General features: G+C 38.9%; 1 protein-coding gene across 1 annotated transcript in view; it reads right to left on the bottom strand.

The window, feature by feature from the left end:
* The window catches only part of LOC104527396 (A disintegrin and metalloproteinase with thrombospondin motifs 19-like), a gene marked incomplete at its 3' end in the record, with an annotated part of 50121 nt that extends 32054 nt beyond the window's left edge, over window positions 1-18067 (bottom strand). The window contains exons 1-2 of the mRNA XM_010171112.2: window positions 18022-18067; window positions 17297-17928 (exon numbers count right to left, since the gene is read on the bottom strand). Of these exons, the coding sequence (XP_010169414.2) occupies window positions 17297-17928; window positions 18022-18067 (678 nt within the window). The remainder of the gene's footprint in view (window positions 1-17296; window positions 17929-18021) is intronic.
* Window positions 18068-18831: the final 764 nt, after the last annotated feature.

Here is an 18831-nt window from a genome sequence, read left to right as displayed (position 1 = left end):
TGTATCTTTCACACCTGGCTCATAATAATCCTGTGATCAGCAAATCCAGAACCATTCCCTCCTCCTGTCACTGCCAGCTATGTCATCAGTCTATAAAGCAAATCTATAAATGCAGTATAGAAGTAGTAAGACATACTAGAAGCCACTTACACCAGCCTTTGGTCTGTTTAATTCTGCCATGCATGCTTCCCAGCTTTTAATTTACCACTAACGCAAAGTCAACTCCCCGTGTGTTGCTTCCAATCTTACCTCCTGTTCATATAAAGCATCCAAGCTAGGTTCTTCATGGCTACAACTGGTCAGGAGCTTTCCAGTAAAAAAGGGTTTTTTCCTTCAAAAATACTGAATCATCAAAAAAAAAAAAAAAAAAAAAAAAAAAGCAGCTCTCTAACATCTAAAGCACTGCTTTCTCTCCACATTCATAAGAACAAAAGTCACACTGAAAACCAGATAAAGTTTACTGGATCCCTGTCTCTCGGTCTGCCTGCTAAACTTCTGACAGATGGACTTCAAAAGAATCATACACCTTCCACTGAGAGGCAGCCAGCTTCACATGGAGAATGAAGTCTTTAAGAGGGAAAGCACAGAACAACAAAATGATAATAGGATCATTAGCGATAACAGAATTTCTACCATTTGTTATTTCCAATTTGTTATTTTAAGGTCATTGCTACATCTGACATTCTGTTTTCACAAAAATATATTTTTTATCTCAATTTCCTAGATCTAACTGGGTTTGTCTGTTTGTCTTTGAAACTACTTACTTTTCCTGTATTGTAAGGCATACAATATGTATTTTCACCACCACTAGATGCGGTGGTGAAAATTGTTCCTCATAAGTAATGTACTAGCAGGTTCACTACAACATCACTTAGAAGCTTTCATAGATTCTCTTTAAAAAAAACCAAACAAGACAAACAAACTTTAAGAAGTTGTTTACTGAAATTAAACATGTGTTATTATTTTCACAGATTTACTGCTTCAACAGCACATTGTAAATGGACCCCACTGTACACTCTTTTTGGCAGCAGTTACCCAGAAGCATAGTTTAATTGTAGTTTTCTTTAGTCAAATTAGTTGTGTCAAAACATTGGAAGAGGCTTGATACTTTAAAACGCAGAACTCATCCCAAACCCTTTTACGTCTTGCACTGAGAAGGCATAGTGTAATTTAAACATGCATTAAAAATTTCAAAATCACTAGCACATCATAACTCAAATTACAAAATATTAAATGTTAAAAGGATGTAAACAGGACACTGCTGTTGAACAAAGCCCTATAATTCTTAAGATTACTCTTTCTAGAACAACTACAGAAATCTTCACAATCACTACCCTACACAGACTGTCTATGAACTACATATTTCTATGCTGTTCTTTCTCTCCATAGAGACAAGTCTAATCTGTTCCAGTTTGAGGTAACTGGAGTATTTTTAATAATAATTAATTGAAAACTACTACCATAAGGCAATTCGAAGTGCTATTTTGAAACACTTCAAATAGAAAAGTAACAAATATGAGTTACAAACTATGTGGGGGCTTGGGGGAGCATTTTTGGTAGTGGGGGATGGTCCCTGTGAGAAGCTTCATGAAGCTCCCCTAGCTTCAAGGTGGACTCACCTCCAGTCCAGGCTGAGTCAACCAGTGATAGGGAAGTATATCTACAAATCAATTTTTATGAGGGGAAGAACCAGTTTGGCAAGGTAGGAGAGAGCCATCAGGAGACCATGGGCCTGAACAAAAGACCATCAGCCTGAAAAAAACAGAGCAGCATTGACACGAGGAAGGAGTGGGGAAGGCAGAGAACCTCAGACACCCAGACCAGCAGGGAGAAGAGTAAGGGGGAGGTAAACGGGGTCCACCGCACCCATGGAAGTTCAATGATGAAGCAGATACCCATGTGAAGGCCATGGAGGACTCCATGCTGGAGCAGGATGCTGTGCCCAAGGGCAGTTGTAACTATGTGGAGAACTCATCATGAGCAAGAAGACCCACAGAAAAGCTTAGTGCCAGATTGGGGAGAGGAGGTGCACTGGACCCATCTGCAGCCCATGGACTCCCCATGCCAGAACTGGGAGCTGTGCCCAAAGGGTCTGTGACTCCATGGGAAGCCTGCATTGGAACACTTTGCTCTTGAACTCTTTTTTCATTGGTAACAAATTACACTGGTTTTTTCTTCCCCAAGTTGAGTCTGCTTTGCCCATGACCATAATTGGTCCTCATTTCAACCCCTGAGCCCTTTGTTGTGTTTCTCTCTCCATCTCACCAGGAGGTGGGGAGTGAGTGACCATATGGTCTTAGCTGTTGCTGAAACCACCACACAAACTACTAAAGCTAAATGTATTATTCTTGTTGTATAGTCATAAGTGATCATCTCCTTGTACTCAGCACTGGTGAGGCCGCACCTCAAATACTGTGTTCATTTTTGGTCTTCTCACTACATGAAAGACATTGAAGTGCTAGAACGTGTGCAAAGAAGGGCAACAAAGCTGGTGAAGAGTTTAGAGCACAAGTCTTATGAGGAGCAGCTGAAGGAACTGAATTTGTTTAGTCTGGAGAAAAGGAGGCTGAGAAGAGACCTTATCACTAAGTACAACTAACTGAAAGGAGGTTGTAGTGAGGTGGGCTTCAGTCTCTTCTCCCAAGTAACAAGCAACAGAACAAGAGGAAATGGCCTCAAGTTGCAACAAGGGATGTTCAGGTTCGATATTAGGAAAAATTTCTTCCCTGAAACGGTTGTCAAGCATTGGAACAGGCTGCCCAGGGAAGTGGTTGAATCACCACCCCTGGAGGTATTTAAAAGATGTATAGATATGGCGCTTGGGGACATGTTTTAGAGGTGGACTTGTCCACGTTAGGTTTATGGTTGGACTTGATGATCTTAAGGGTCTTTCCCAACCAAAACAATTCTATGCATTCAGAAAGAAAGAAAATTTACCCAAATACCTTTGTCCAAGGTATCAAAAAAAACCCCAATGGTGCTGCATGAAAAACAGCATTTAAGTGTATACAATTTCTAAAATATATAACACCTTGTCCAGTACTTCCTCAGTTTAAACTGAATAATCCCTACAACTCTGTTTTTAAAATCATAAATTCAAAAGTATTAACACCTAAAGATTTATACTTAAGCAACTACAAACTAAGAAATGCAGACTTACCACAGGCATGTTCTTTTTTCTTTTCCTTATGCAGCACTCTGGAAGTTTATGGGGTATAGAAAGCCTACTACTCTTAGGTGACTTTATTTTATAAAATTTTAAAATCAAATTAGCATTTCTGATCCAAGCTCTACAAGCCATTGTTGAAATGGGAAGTCAAATTTTACATTATGTATGTGACAGTCAATTTTAAAACTATTTTCAAGACAAACTGGGTTAAAGATACATTGTAAAAATTTGATTTTTAAAATAATTGAAATTTTAAAACTGTATTGTATGCATTTGCTCCAGGTAACTAGGCAAGGATTGACTAATAACACTAGGAACAGAAACAGCTATTGGCAAGCCTGACTTCATCAGTGGTGGAGATATTAAATGTGCATAATATCCATAGCTGCACACAAGGCACACTCTGCATTACTTAAGAAAACAAGTATAATATTTTCAACTTAGATTCTTAAAACAATACAGATTTTATGGCAACCATGACTATGTCACAAAAGAAAACATTACCAATTCTGCCAGCCCACCATGTAATAAATTACTGGTCTCCCTGCGATCATTTCTCCCTTCACTCAGTAGCTGCTACTCTTTATCTCAGACAGTTGAACTGGTTAGTAAAACTAGTTAGGTTCTAGAATTACTTATGTCTCAAGTAGCTTTGCTTCTATGACAGAAGAAGCTTTGAGGAAGAGCTAGAAAGCTATAAAGGTTGTCTATTTATTCCAGTGGCATAAGATGAATTAATAAAATAGGTATCTTTTGCTCAGAAACCTTGCCTAAGATTAATTATTTATTATTTTTTAAGAACAGTGACACTGAAGACCATCCTATGTCTCTTTCAAAACTACTGTATTTATGTCAACTATGATCAAGCCCTGATAACATAGTAAGAGGGTAACCACATTATAGTTAAGATCAGAAGAGACTTTCCCAATTTTGGAATGTTAAAAGGGAAGACAAATGAAGTTGTTGTTATGGAAAAATCATTTCATGGATGCAACCCCCAAAACTCTCAATTATCTGCTCTGGTCCATATATGCTCAATAAAGCAAGATACAGTATTCCACCCTTTCTGTATAAACCCTAAGCAGATCCAGATCTGATTTCATATCAATTTAGATCAAGGGTAGTGCTGTGATAGTAAATATAAAGTTATGTCATATAAACAAGATTCTGATTTTATGGTGTGTAGAAAAATTCACTAATTTTTCTGTTGCAAAATCAATTTATTTTAAAAATAATTAATAAATTGAGCTAGAGCTAGTAAAGAGAAGGAAACTAGAAGGTGAAATCTGTGCAAAATTAATGAATTGGCCACCTACCTTTTTCCTCTTCAGTTGCATGAAAAAGTATTAGTAATCAGAAATCAAATTAATTAAAATGGAATTTATTATTCTACTAAGATAACACATAAACTTTCTGTACTGGCAGCTCTAAATGGTCAACTACAATCAGAACCTTTTTTTAAAAAATAAAAAGTTATTTCAGTTATCTCCCAGTTTTTTGGCATTCAGGCTTCATACTTTGATCTGTCCTTATGTGAGCTAGAGATTTACTTTTTTATTTTTATGAGTTCTCAGTTCCATGTAGGCCTATGTTTCAAGAAGCTGGAAGACACAGTAATAGTACAGCAACTCACAGGGGCCATGCCTTCAGTTTAGTTCATCAAAAACACAGTGATCAGAGCTGACCGTGACTCAAGCAGTTTCCAAATGAACTAAAGGAAATAAGTACCTTTACAAGAGAAACATTAACCAACTATCCAAGGCTGCTAAATCAAGGGAAAAAAATTCTAAGATATCAAATACTTGAGTCCTATGGACAAAGATCTTCATTTTGCCCACCACACAACCATATATTAAACAGATGTTTCAAGCGGTTGCATCAAGTGGTTGCAGTGGAGTGCTTCAACTCCATTGTTGGTGCACACACCAAGTGACTAATGAATAAAGATGTTTCTTGTCTGTTGCCTGAAATATTCTGGAAAGCCTTATTTCATTTTGCTTCAAAAAGTATGTTGGTGCAACATGCTCAACCAACCACAGGTGGCTAAACAGACCCATAAAATAAACTACAATCAAACCGAAAACCAAGATATAATTATACTTGAACAAGCACCATACAGCCCTTTACTCATACAATTCAAAGCAGAAGGGGCATAAAAATTCATTTTTTAAAACAGCCACCTAACCTGCAAATTATATCTACCATGTTGTCATAACTGAGTGATGCACAATGTTAACAATCACTTGGTTTTGCTGATCAGGTATAGGATATATTAACACCACCACTGAGTTACTATTAAAAACAAAAAATCACAACCCCAACCATACCCCCCTTCCAGAATAAATACAACAGCTTCTCTAAAGTAAGCCAGGATTCAAAAAACTTCTAACTTAAGGTTTATAGAATAAAATTCTTAACAATCAACTAGTTTAATGATATTCCAGATGATTTATTACAGACAATATTTCAGTAATTATTAATATTGTATAAGAAAGTCCCTTTGCATAGCTTAATATGACTAGTCGTAGAAAAGCAACACCTATGGAAAGATATCACCTATGGAAAACAGCCTTGCAACTAAAGATTCTGTGCTTGTAAAGACGTGTTTCTTTAGAGCATTTTGATGTAACATAAGTAACTTCAGCACTTCTTATGGGAAGACTAAAAAACACTCTTTTGGAGAGGGAATCAAACTGCTATACCTTTAGCTAATGAAACTGCATTAACCTAATTTATTAGTGCAAGTCTGGATTTAATCTCATCACAATCTGAAATGCTATTTTATGTGGGCAAAAATGTAATAGCACACAAAGGCGAGCACAAAGCATTTTACACTAAGTCCCATGCAGGAGATTTAAACAGAAAATATCAGCAACTGTGTATGTAACCTAAACACACAGACTAGTACCAAAAAGACCAATACAAGGGATCCAAATTTCAATTGATTCATCCATGTAAAACACTCAAATAGCACATACCAATGAGCTACCATTGTCCAAACCCATGTGCTTTCATTGTAGCCACAGAGAGACGTGGCATAGCTCCAAAACCTGCCCATGATTGCCCATAGGGAAACGTAATCTCTGTTAATCCTGATTAAAATATCTATCCACGACTCCATTATTTTGATTTTGTTCTGAGAGAAGGTCTGAACTGCATTCAAAGACTATTTAATTCAACATGGCAACACTCCACAAAACTTAGTTTCATTCAAATCTACAATTTGCCAAAACTACTAACTGTGGAAAACAGTAATTCAAGAAAGGAAAATAAATTATATTTATGGACACAGAACTAGAATTCAACAAATGAAGCTAGTCCATCTGTAAAATAAAACTATGTTTAGGCTTTTTATATCTCTGTCTAGATTTACATGAATCCAGAACTCACGGCTTTAAGAAAAATAAATAAGATTCTCACAATTTATTATTATTTTAGATTCCTTTAAAGAGGTAAAAATATTGTATAAGAAGTTGTATACTTCTATGACTCCACTCCTAACTGAAACTCATATCTATATTTTCTTCCAAACTATGCATAGTTTTTTGTTTTTAACATCTAAGCCTAGATTCTCCTTCCCCTTTTTGGTGATAAAAAATACCTTTTGTTGCACATAGAAACTAAAGTACTGCTACCCTCATGAAAGAAGGAACAGTATCTAATTATTTTTCAGGAACTATTTTTTTAATTAAAAGGAAAAAAAAAAACAGATTTGGAAGAAGGCTTTTTTCCTGCCTCCTGTCTTCAGAAGAATAGCAAAGCACTTCATACAAGAAGCCTTGAAGCAGAGTTACACCTGAGTTTTCAAGGTTTTAACCTGATCGCCAGGCTAATCAGTGTTTTCACCGACAAAAAGAGCACTGAGAAATTTAAGCACATCTGAAGCACAGTTTAAAATTTGTGGTGCTTTTGTTTTAACACAGGCTGGTCAAATCTGTCTTTATCTCAACCCTTTGAGCCCCATGTTGGGTGCCAAAAAAAGACTGTGGTGGTTTGGTTTGCAGTCAAACACAGCCTGCTCTCTCACTCCCTGCCCCCTCCTCCCCCACCCCACCCCAGAGTAGGGGAGAGAATCGGAAAGAAAAGGGCAAGGACACTCACGGGTTGAGATAAAAACTATTTACTAATTAAAATAAAATTATAATTATAATACCAGTAATAACAGAATATACAATTGAGTGATGCACAGTGCAGCTGATCACCACCCACCGACCAATGCCCGGCCTGTGCCAGCCAGCGATCCCGGAGCAGAGACAGTCCCAACACCGAAAGCCCAGAAGAGTGAGCCCGAGTGATCCCCGAAAGAATATCCCCGATTTCCAGTCAGCCCTGGTTAATGTACCGACATGATGTGATATGATGTGGAATATCATTGGCACATCCAAATGCCAGTTTGGGGGTTTGCTATTCACTGCGCTTCTCCCTCCCAGCCCTAACACAGCTGTGAACCAACCAAATACGGTGGCCTTGGCCTACAGCAGCAACTAACAACATTAGTACTTTTATCAATGTTCTTCTCATAACAAGTTCTACACTGAGACTAAAACACCGCTATTCTAGATATTAACAAGAAAACTAACTCTACCCTAGCAAAACCAGGACAACATTTTATATAAAAGATTGCATTACTATAATGGATCTAGCCATTACTTGGGCACTTCTCCCAGCATCCTCTTAAGCCCAGAGGGATGTAACAGGATATTTACTCTGTACTGCATCATAAAAAGTTGTTCCCAGACGAATGAACATTGCATGCAGAAATATCTGTATTTTCCTTAACATACTCCTATCCAAATAAGCTTGACCTGACTTGACCCAGTTAAACTTCTGACATCTAACGAGAACTCAAGGTAGCACAGCTGAGATCATAAAACAAGCATATGCAATTGTTGGAAGATAATCACACAGAAACTAAATCACTTCACAAGTCAGTTTTGGGCACATTTCTACATTTTTGGATGCAAAACTCATTCAGAAAATAATTCTGACTGAAGTACTGGTAGACCCAAGAAAAACATTCACAGCATAGGCTTCCAAAAAATTTTACTTCTATTCATTTACTTGTAGATGCATTTATTATTAGGAACTAATGTTATGATTTTGATTTATCATTCTAAATACATTGTCCTACAATTAACACTAGAAATGTTCTTCATTCTTTCCCTTCCCCATAATACTTCTTTGGTTTCTTATGCCATTATTAGAAACAATAGAAATAACCAAAAAGACACAATTGTCCAGGCAATGACAGATTAACAACAAAAGGTTACCTGAACTGCTAATGCACAACAGATGAACATCTGATTTTAAATCTAATGTAGATATTTTTGGCAATTGGTTTATAAAAGTTTGACCAACTACTGTCTGGATGTGTAATATAACACACACATGCACGTGCTCAGCATATTTCACACTATTTCCATTACCTTGCTGCTTCTGCTAAAGATGAAGTGACTAATGAACCTTCATGCTATGTTCCTAAAGTCATCAGTGAGAGACTGGAGTAAACCAAGGAAAGGCACACATTCTACAGTGCAAACATCTCATTCTCCCACAAATCCAATGGTTTCAACTTATCCCTTTCTACCCTAGTAGCTCTCTTCATCACATAGCTTAGAGAAATGTGCAGCAATTGCATGCCACCTCTATGTGAACTTCAATTTTCACAGACTCCTCCTTGAATGTCCTCACCAACCACTGACCCCATAATGACTCTTATACCTGATGCTTTCTATTGTTTCCTGCTTGCCCTATTTTTATGGTATTATATCTCGGAAATCATGGATGTTCCTATTTTCATCCCTGTCACAATCTGTCATTAACTACCAAAAAGAACCTTAATTCTTGCAGGTACAAGAAATCTTTTTAAAAAGACAGACAAAGAACGGTGCTTTTAAAATAAAATTACAAGAGTTGCAAAATGGAGAACAATGGTTTCTTTTAAAAATCCTGTTTCATTTACTATATAAGAAACAACCAGTACATATCATGAAACATGAATAAAAGTCAGGGATACAAGACTTGAAGAAAATAATAATTTCCTAACCTTAACAGTTGAAGCTGGGAAAGGCTCAGTGCTCTATCTTTTCTTTTTAAACCAGTTAACTTGAAATTAGGGGGTCAAAACTTTACTAATTTAACGAATGCAAAAACTTTACTCATTAATGGATTTACCCAGGGTTTTTTTATTTACCATCTAACTTCTGTATCTTGCAAAATAACCTCGATAATTTTATATTTATTAATTACAATGGGTAAAGATCTCATTTTTTTTAAATAAAGCTACTCTGGAGACAGCATATTTCTCATTTCCAATTATGGCTTAGAAATACATTGCAAAGGAAGTATTTGTACTGAAACTAAACACTTTAGGAGAACAGTAGGCTTTTATAAGCAGGATTGGAATCACAAGTCAAACCTGTCTCAGGATGGAGTGATTACATGATTACAGGATAGCTCTTAGAAGGAGAAAGGAATCATTACCACATGGTCTGAGGCATCTTGGCCCAACATCTCTCATACCATGTCACAGTGTTTAATATTAAAGGAAACAGAGATCGTTATAGTTCAAATGTATATTCAGCCTAAATCAAAAGTGATTTTCTAAACCTTTCAGATTTACATTAATATTACTGTTTCTATGTTTAAAAGACTTATCCTTCTTATCAATTAGGAAGAGTTCTCAGACAGACAAAACAAAAATCCAATCAAATAATGTTTCATACAGAAAGGCAAAGATCTATAGCGACAGACTGCAGCATCAGAGCTCAGGAAGGAAAACAGAAACAAAGAGTTTTTAGTCCTTTATCTTTACACAAATCTCATTGGTTTACGGTTCTTAGGGACACTAATCAAACATTTAACAGGATACCATCTTCAATGCTCCTCTTCTTTATGAAAAAATAAAAATGAACAGTACTTAGTAGTTCTGTTTGCAATTAACTTGCTGTTCAGGTGGGATAAAGCAATGTTTGTCAACAGTGCTTTGCTTGTATCTATATGCTGGTTATTCCAGCTGGCCATAGCCACTTTCTTGATCTTAATTTTCTCAGGCTTCTCAACTGTGTTTTCAGTTGTGCTTCAAAAGGTGTTCAAGGTGCATCTATAATGAAGAGATTTTAATGTAAGAGAGAGAGTAACCAAAACAGCAGATAAGCCTGTGTTGGAGGAAGATGTGTCTGTGCCTAAGCATGCCAAAGTAACCTCATGTAAACAATTTGCTTTGTCCTGTTGGAGACCAGACTTCCTAGAAGCTTGGCTGCCCTCCCCTCTCCCACGTCCCACTGCCTTGTAAATCCAGGAAGAACAACCTAGGTGAGATTTAACACATAGACTGAAAGTATGGGTATTCTCACAGAAGCACCACCACATGTTATTGGTTCTTCTACCTTATGCAGAGGTGGGCAGCATAATTTTAGTCCAACACCTTATTTTCCCAGTGGTGCTTCTGTTTTTTCTTCAAAGAAACTCACTTTCATAACAGAGCAAAGCTGTTTTCTGTTCAGGGCTGACATTTCTACTCATATCCTACATTGTCCACCTGTTTCTACTGATGACAAATTTTATATTGCCCATTTAAAGATGTTTAAAACACAAATAAGACATAAGTTAAAGTCAACAAACCTGTGAGCTCTCAGTAAGTTATACTCACAGAGTACCTTCATTCACATATTTATTTCTGTCCCTCTCATCAGTGTTTCATTTCTTTAACAAACTCACAATGCAATAATAGGCAGACTGCACTAAAAAATAGTAAAACCCACCCGTTATTTCCCAAATCTTTCTGTCTTGAGTAAGCCCTAGTTTTTTAAAAGAGGGGATCTAAATACGTATTCTACTGCTTGTATTTGTCTTCTCTTTCATTTAAGGATCCCAGAAAGCTGGGGATACAGGAGAGAGCATGTACTTCATTTCATCCTGGCACCCTTTAAGGACAATACCATTTAATTTTATAATCCTCCTTCTTCAATGTCAGACTTTAGCCTATATGCATCAAATGGACCATCAATATTGCTAACAATCCTTTTTCTTGCCCCTTTTATGAAAAATTGTTGGTGATCTCTGTTTTCTAACACTCAGCAGCAGCACAAAAGAAGCTGTAATTGTCTCCAAGTTCTTTTGGAAAAGCATCTGTTGTGGAAGTTACTCAATACTGATGTGTAAATTCAAGACCACTGAAGTGGGGAGGCAGGGGTACTATTTTTGGTTGACAAGAGGCTTGGAATTTAACCCATTTCGGGCTTGTATGTTGGTACTGTATGGTCCAGGATGTGTAATGGGATAGTCGGTCTCCAGCTTGATTGAAGCAAGAAGTCTATTAAGAAGTCTCAGAGCATTACACCAGCAACTTACAGCCTGTAACAGTACAGCTTCCCAGGGCAATTTATGAATTCCCAGGAATTGCTCCTGACCACCTGCTCCAAGAGTCCCACAAAAGCAGGGATGCTTACAAAAGCAAGGATTCACCTTGCATGTGCACTGCAGAGCAAATGTCAGACTCACTACTCACACGCAGCACAAACAATCTATGCATTCCCAATCAGTCTGACCCTATGCCAGGAAAGGAGCTGCAGCAGGTTAAAGCATTGTGCTGCCACTGAAAGCAGCTGTGCAACCAAAAGGTGGTACTTCAGTACAGCTCTCCAAAACTGTCAAAAAATTCAAGTATACTTGCCATGTATAGACACTAATCTCATTACAGGAATCACTCAGAAGTGTAACTAAAAACTACATTCATTGGGAGTTTTACCATATAAAAATGTTGAAACATAGTGGTTAAAATCCTTCTCTAGGAGTAAAGAAGTCAAAGGAAGGATCCAGCCTTTTCTCAGGCTGAATCTTATCTTCAACAGTGACTGTGTGAAGAATTTTAGGAATACAGAAATTTTTTTTATTACTATTGTTCTATTACAATTTCATTCCACCTGTTCTGAGACAACCTGTAAAGTCAGGCTATCCTGACTTACAAAATAAAAAGTTCCAGTTTTGTAGAAGCTCTGTTATTTGTCCTGAATGTAACAGTCATGTTAATTCAGAATATCCTAAAAATTCTAAAACATTTGGAATCCATCATGTCTCATTCCCTTACTATTAGTTAGTAGCACTATTCCTCAAAACACAATTTGTGCCAGAAATTTAAAAAAATCATACATTCCCTGTAAAGGTCCTTCAGGTTTTTTCAAATCTAACTGAAGTACCATACACGTATCCCATTAGCCAAAGGCAGCACGTAGCTTTTTTCGCATCCTAATTTATTTCAGTTTTATTGTAAGATGTTACCATCAGCAGTATTTCTTAAAATGTTGTCGTTCAATGATACTATGATACTTCACGCACCTCTCCATGACACAGAACTACTGACATCCATTCTTTTGCTGATGCTGGCAGCATTGGTTTGGATAGCGCTCTTTGAATGTATGCCTAACAGCTGGAATAAATCTGTGACTACTTGTCTATAACCTACTGATCAGATTTTTAAATACCTGCTTGTTAATGGCAATAAGGTCTAACAAAAGTACCATACAATTCTCTGAAAAGAGCTCTTCCCTGGATTGGGCTAGAGATGTCCTAAGACTTGCTTCCATTCAAGTCACTAGGAAAATGCACGTTAACTTTCATTACAAATAGTATTTGACGCTGACTCTTAAGGGACTTAGAGAAATATAGATACACTACTGACCATTTCACAACCTTAAAATCCAGTGAAAATATAGACCTACACAGATGAATTTCAAAGCTTTGCTCCAGTAAATTAACCCAGCTGGCCATGCTGTCAGTTCAGGCAGATCACACATCTTCTGCTAGACAACCTGCGAAGTGCTGTGACAAACAGCATAGCTGTATGGAGCTACATTCTCCAGTCTGTCCTCTGTGCATACATGTCCTCCTGTTTGCACTTTCCAGCAATCTAAACATAGCCCATTGCTTTAGGTATAAGAAGACATTAAAATCCTTTCTCTACCTGACTGTTTTATATTTATTGTGGACTGTTTCAGTTAAAAAGGAAAAGAAAAAGAAACAGAATACTGGGAAAAGCCCTGCCTGTCACCAGACAGCCACAGAGTGCTACCTAAGCAATTCAGTGCTGAGAAAAAATAACATTATATGTCTCTCTGAAATCAAAGGAGTAGGGGATAAAGCACACAGCTGGCACGTTTACAGCTCTCTTTAGGGACATGTAGTCAGACTACTTCAACTTCCATGCTAGCAGCGGAGTAGATAATTGATAGAGAACCAGTAGCCAGATCTCTTAATTCTAAGTCCACAGTAAGTTTCTCCTACAGCTTGCTCTAAAACAACGACCAGTTTTATGTATTACCAGTTACAAATAAAAATGTTCAACAACATTTGATGTGCTGCTTTTTCTTATTTCAAGTATTATGGCAAAACACAAGCAAGCAGGAGAAATGGCCATTTAAATAATTAATGGTCCAGTTCTGCAATTCATCACTTTCAGAAGAGCAGTCTCACTGGCATCAGCCAGACTGCTTCCATCCTGGTATTTGGCTAGCACAGAACAAGTAGGCAGTCAGCATACAGATGGAGAATTCTTGGAAACCTCTCCTTATTAATCTTCCCACAGCTCCAGTGCAGAATCCCAAAACATACTCAGAACAAATTCCACTGAGCTACAAAAGGATGTAAGAATTCACTAGTGTTTTACGCAGGAGTTGGATAGAGCTGTCACCATTGATCATGGGAGCTCCAAGACTACACTGAGGTCACAGTGATGGAGTTTCTAGACAGTCCATGCGTATCTCCAGTCTTTAGAATGATTAGAAAATATCCACTGAGTTATGTTTCCTTCATTTGTCACAACAGGTTGCTAAATGAAGCCAATGCTGGCAGTCAGAATTTGGTTAGTTATTATCTGGAAGTACAGCTTTCACTTTTCACTTGTATTTTCACATGATTAACCTGGTGTGTTATGAACCCTATTATTAACACCCTTCCATACTGTTTTGATGAACAGCTCAAGAAAAAACACATTACTGAAGCTCTGAAGAACTGTGAAACAAGAAATATGGGGAAGCTTTACAGTTGTGCTGTACATTACATGATTTCCCCAACTGCAACCAGTGAACTATTTAAAAAGCATCTAAATCCCACTTCAAGGAGATACGGTGCCTAACATCTGCAACAATGAGAAAATGTCTTCTGTCGTCCTGACTACAGAAAGAGCAGTCAAGACTACTGCATAGACATTTTTTCAATTTCCTGAATGTCACTGGCAAGTCAGGTCTCTCCACGTCTTCAGAAGTTGGAACCAACAGCAACTTCCTAACTTGGATGGCACAACAATTTCATGTAAAGCCCTTTTTTTCATATTGAAGCTCCAGTTCACAAAACTAGCCTTACAGCATCAGCCATACATCTGTACTGCCACGCATAATTCTCCCCTGCACATGATGGCCAAACTTTTCTCTCAGCCTTTACACTTCTTCATCCTCCCTCCTGTGTGGCAAAATCACTGTTGTCTATCACACTACATTCACTTTCCTTGATGAAAAAAGAGATTCACTAAAAGGCTACTATCTAAAGGCCAGAATGGTGGAAGTTCTGCTGTTCGACAGAGATGCTATACTTCACATGGAAAAGAAAATTGCTGAGTGGAATCTAACATGCCTATTAAGGGACTTATAGCCCACTTTTTGGCTTTCCAAGGTGTATGCAGCCTAGTAATCCTACTCCAAAATCTCTGAAAAGAGAGTATATTGAAGACATTCTTACGATATTTTCTCTGAAATTCATTTATATTTAAAAAGAAAAAATAAATTATAATTGAGGTAACTACAATAAAATATTTGTAGGTTCGAGTTTCAATGGATTTTTACATCTTAGAAGAGAAAATGTCATTTGAAATATTGCTTGGCTCTTTTTGCAGGGCAAGGCCTAGAGAAAACAGGGTGGAATATGTAACGTGTGTATGATGTTTTTTCAAGACTCTTGGAAACAGAGCAACTTACATATGTAATAGAGCCCAAGCAATGACTGAATAAAAAAATGACAAATAACTTAAGATTTGTTATGACAACTTTGACATAATAGCACTGGGCAATTTTTTTAACTATGTGTCTGACATAGCAACACTCTCAGGAAGAACAGCTGCTTAACTATTTCACTGCAAACAAGACTATGTAGTTGAAGATCATGACATCACCAGTCAACATCAATAAGTTTCTAGTTTTATTTGAGATACAGAGAAGAGTTTGTACTTCAGATGCAGCTTTTTGAATGAGGAATATGAACTGGGCACACGCATGCTTAGACAGCCAGTAGGCTGGGAGTAAGATAGTGCTCCTAGGAAAAGTCTGACTGAATCAAAAATTCCTAATGGAGCTCTAGAGAACTGAGGTCTATTTAAACAGTGATTTTCAGTTTACATCTTAAGTCAAAGGAATTACAGATATGTAAGGATGTACATCATTTTTGAGCAGACATTTGTGGTAATTATCTCTACCAATTTCTTTGCAAAGATTTTGTCTCACTCAATTTTACTCATACGCAATGTAAAAGGAAGAAAATTTCTAACAATAACAAGGAGTACAGAAGTCAAGCGCTTCTCCAGAATGTAAAAATGCTTTACCTGATTGCTTACAAACCACCTCCAGTTGACTTCCAATATTTTTCTCCAAATTAATTCTGTGACCATGCTTTGGAAAATCTGACACAATGTCAATAATTACCACTTAGAGTTGTGTGAAACTTGGCCATTTCATTTTGCAGGAGTGCAGGCAAATATTTTATTTGGTGTCAATTCATGTATGTTGTCTCTCCACCACTTTCAGTTTGGGTTTTGACTTTTGAGTAAGTCTACACAGGTAAATGACCAAGCAGTGAAAATTTCCACATTTTACCTGGTTTCACTTCATGACCATGCATGCATAAACCAGGCAGGCATATCTTAATGAATCAATAATGGAACAAGTTAGACGTTCAAATTCAGAAAGAAATATACAAAAACATCCATTATGTGCTTGTAGTGATTTACACCCATCTAGCCAATCAAAAATCCCATGGTCATGATGGCAACTCTCCTTAGCACCATTATTATTTGTATTCTATATTCTGTAAAGCACTGCAGGCATGTGCATTTATGACGCTATATTTAGGTCTAAAATGAGAATAATACTAGTAATAATTGAATTTGTTTTAAATCCTGCCAGCATTTTACATCATCCCAGCTGCTTTCTACTCTTTCCATCCACCTCCAAGTATCTTGGGATTGCAGGTCACTGGATCACCACTGCTGCTGTCAGTGTGCCCAGTTCTCGTCTTTATCTGGTAAAAATCACAACTGATCTAGCAGAAATTTTTAGCAGGTATGGGAGGTATGCCACAGAAGTAATAACCATTCAAAAAGTCTCACTGTACTAACATTTCTGCTGAGAACATACTCATTGTGTACTTCTATGGAGGAACTGAAAGGAAAGAAGAGTGTGGAGTCCTAAATCCAAGTAACTACAAGTACCATATGCAGGAAGTTGTGAGGCAGAGAAAAAAGGCCAAAGGGATGAGAGGAATGAAAGGAAAGAAATAATTAAGATGAGAAAGCAGATGTAAAATATTAGTAGAAGTAGGAAAGACAGAACTGTCTGAAAACTGAGATGCAGAACATAAGGAAAATAACACAGATGAGAAAGATAACTTTAGAATATAGGATGAGAATGAAGAACAAGTGGGATTACAGATGGACTGGAGGAGAGATGAGGACACAGGGACCAGGAAGGAGACTGAGCATGAAGGTAACTTGTTACAGGCACACACTGAAGACCAAGATAAAATTAGGGATGGAGATGAGAAAAGTTGAAGAAAGAAGGGTATAAAAATAAATAGGTGATCCAAAAAAAGAAAGGTTTGGGACTGAGAGACAAAAGCATATCCAGAAATGGGACAAAGAACATCAAAACTTTACAGAATAAAGGCAGAAGTAGGATTTGAGAAAAAATAAAAGTGGGATGATAAAAGTATAAATACCAAAATCATTAAAAATAAGTACAGAAATAGGGCCCAAGATGATGTGAAAGAGATAAGATCTCGGGAAAGGGATGGGAGCAAAAAGCAGCAGATGAAGCTGACTCTTGGATGGAGACCTTGGTGCTACCCCTGCATGCAAGGTCATCTTACCAATCCACCACAGGTACTGAAGGAGGCGAAGGAGCCCGGGTAGCGGAGGACAGCACCACTGTAGTAACAAGCTCTCTCAGGTTGCGACTGTGCAGCACCGGGTGGACTTTTGTTCTCACCCCCGTGCCGCTCCTCCACAGCAAAGCCAGGGGCCAGGAAACGGCTGTCCCTCTTGAGCAGCAGGTAGAGCTCCCGAGCAAAAGCTGGGATCCTCAGCAGCACCTCATCTCTGTCCTCTACTGGACGTGGTGGTGGGGGGGATGGTGGTGGTGGTAACTGAGAGGCAGCACCAGATCCCTGCAGCAGGGGCGACCAGTGGTAAAACTCCTGAGACTCATACTCATCCTCAGCCTCTTCTTCCTCTGCTGCCTCCCCCACAGCCTGTGCCTGCCCCTCCACCGAGGAGGAGACTGAACGCACCTCCCGGGAACTGCCGGCCACTGGGCTAGGTGTGATCGGGGCACTGAGGGTGCTGCTCCGGTTCCCACAGCTGGGGTCGGCGCTGCAGCCCCCACCGCCACCGCTGCCACCCGCCGGCTCCTGCTGGCCCCTGCTCCACAGTGCGGGGAAGACGATCTCCCACTCCTCAATTTCTTCTGAAGCATGGAGACCTGTGGGAAGGCCAGCAGATGCTTTAAACGAGCAGAGCACCCAGCAGCACACAGTGACTGCCAGAAACCTACCCTATGCCCGCCATGACATGCTCCTTCTGGCTCCCAGCCCACCAAGCATCCCAACCAAAACACAGCGGGCTCCATTTGGCCCTTTCATCCCGTCCCCAGAGGCAGCAGATTGGCCAGGCGCTAATGCTTCTGTGCCTCTTCAGGGCTCTGGGACACATTACAGTCCTGGGAGAGAGCTGGAGCTCAAGCTGGGCAGAAGTTGTGTTTGTAGCAGTGGCTGGGGATGTTCTTCACGACGACCACCTCCACGCAAGGAGAACTGCACAAACCTTTCATCATTTAGATAAAGTGGCAATTTTTTAATACAGCTAAAAAAATTACATCATTTTAAGAGGGAAAACTTGAACAAAAGCATTTGAAAACTTCAGCCTTGCTCTCCGCACGATTTGCAAGACCCATGGCGATTTCAAAAGTGCAGCCAAATACACACACACCCCACGGCTGCCCATTTACGAGTGCAAGTTTGAGTGGCAGATGCATGCACACGCTGTATCACCATTGTCTTTACAATCAAACTGAATTTTAATCACTAATTAGTGATGTCTGTATATTTCACACACCATATTGCAACGTAATGACAACAGCCAGCAGGGCAGTATGATGTTTATAAGCTCCCGGGTACACACGCTCCCCAACAGCCCGAGGCAGGAGACAGTTCTATCGACACACTCATCCTGCCCACGCCGGGCACAGCGCTGCGGAGGTGACGGGGCTGCGGTGGCCATTAGCATCGCCCGCAGACGAGCGCATCACAACGCACCCTCCGAGCGGCGGACGCTCTACCGGATCGCCCGTCGGTGACGGGGGCTGGGCACAGCTGTGAAGGCGCCTGACAACGGGTAGGTAGGTACC

This window comes from Antrostomus carolinensis, unplaced genomic scaffold, assembly GCF_000700745.2.
Source record: "Antrostomus carolinensis isolate BGI_N321 unplaced genomic scaffold, ASM70074v2 scaffold3567, whole genome shotgun sequence".
Taxonomy (NCBI): Eukaryota; Metazoa; Chordata; class Aves; order Caprimulgiformes; family Caprimulgidae; genus Antrostomus; species Antrostomus carolinensis.
The sequence above is the reverse complement of the archived record's forward strand: the minus strand, read 5'-3'. Positions and strand labels throughout refer to the sequence as shown.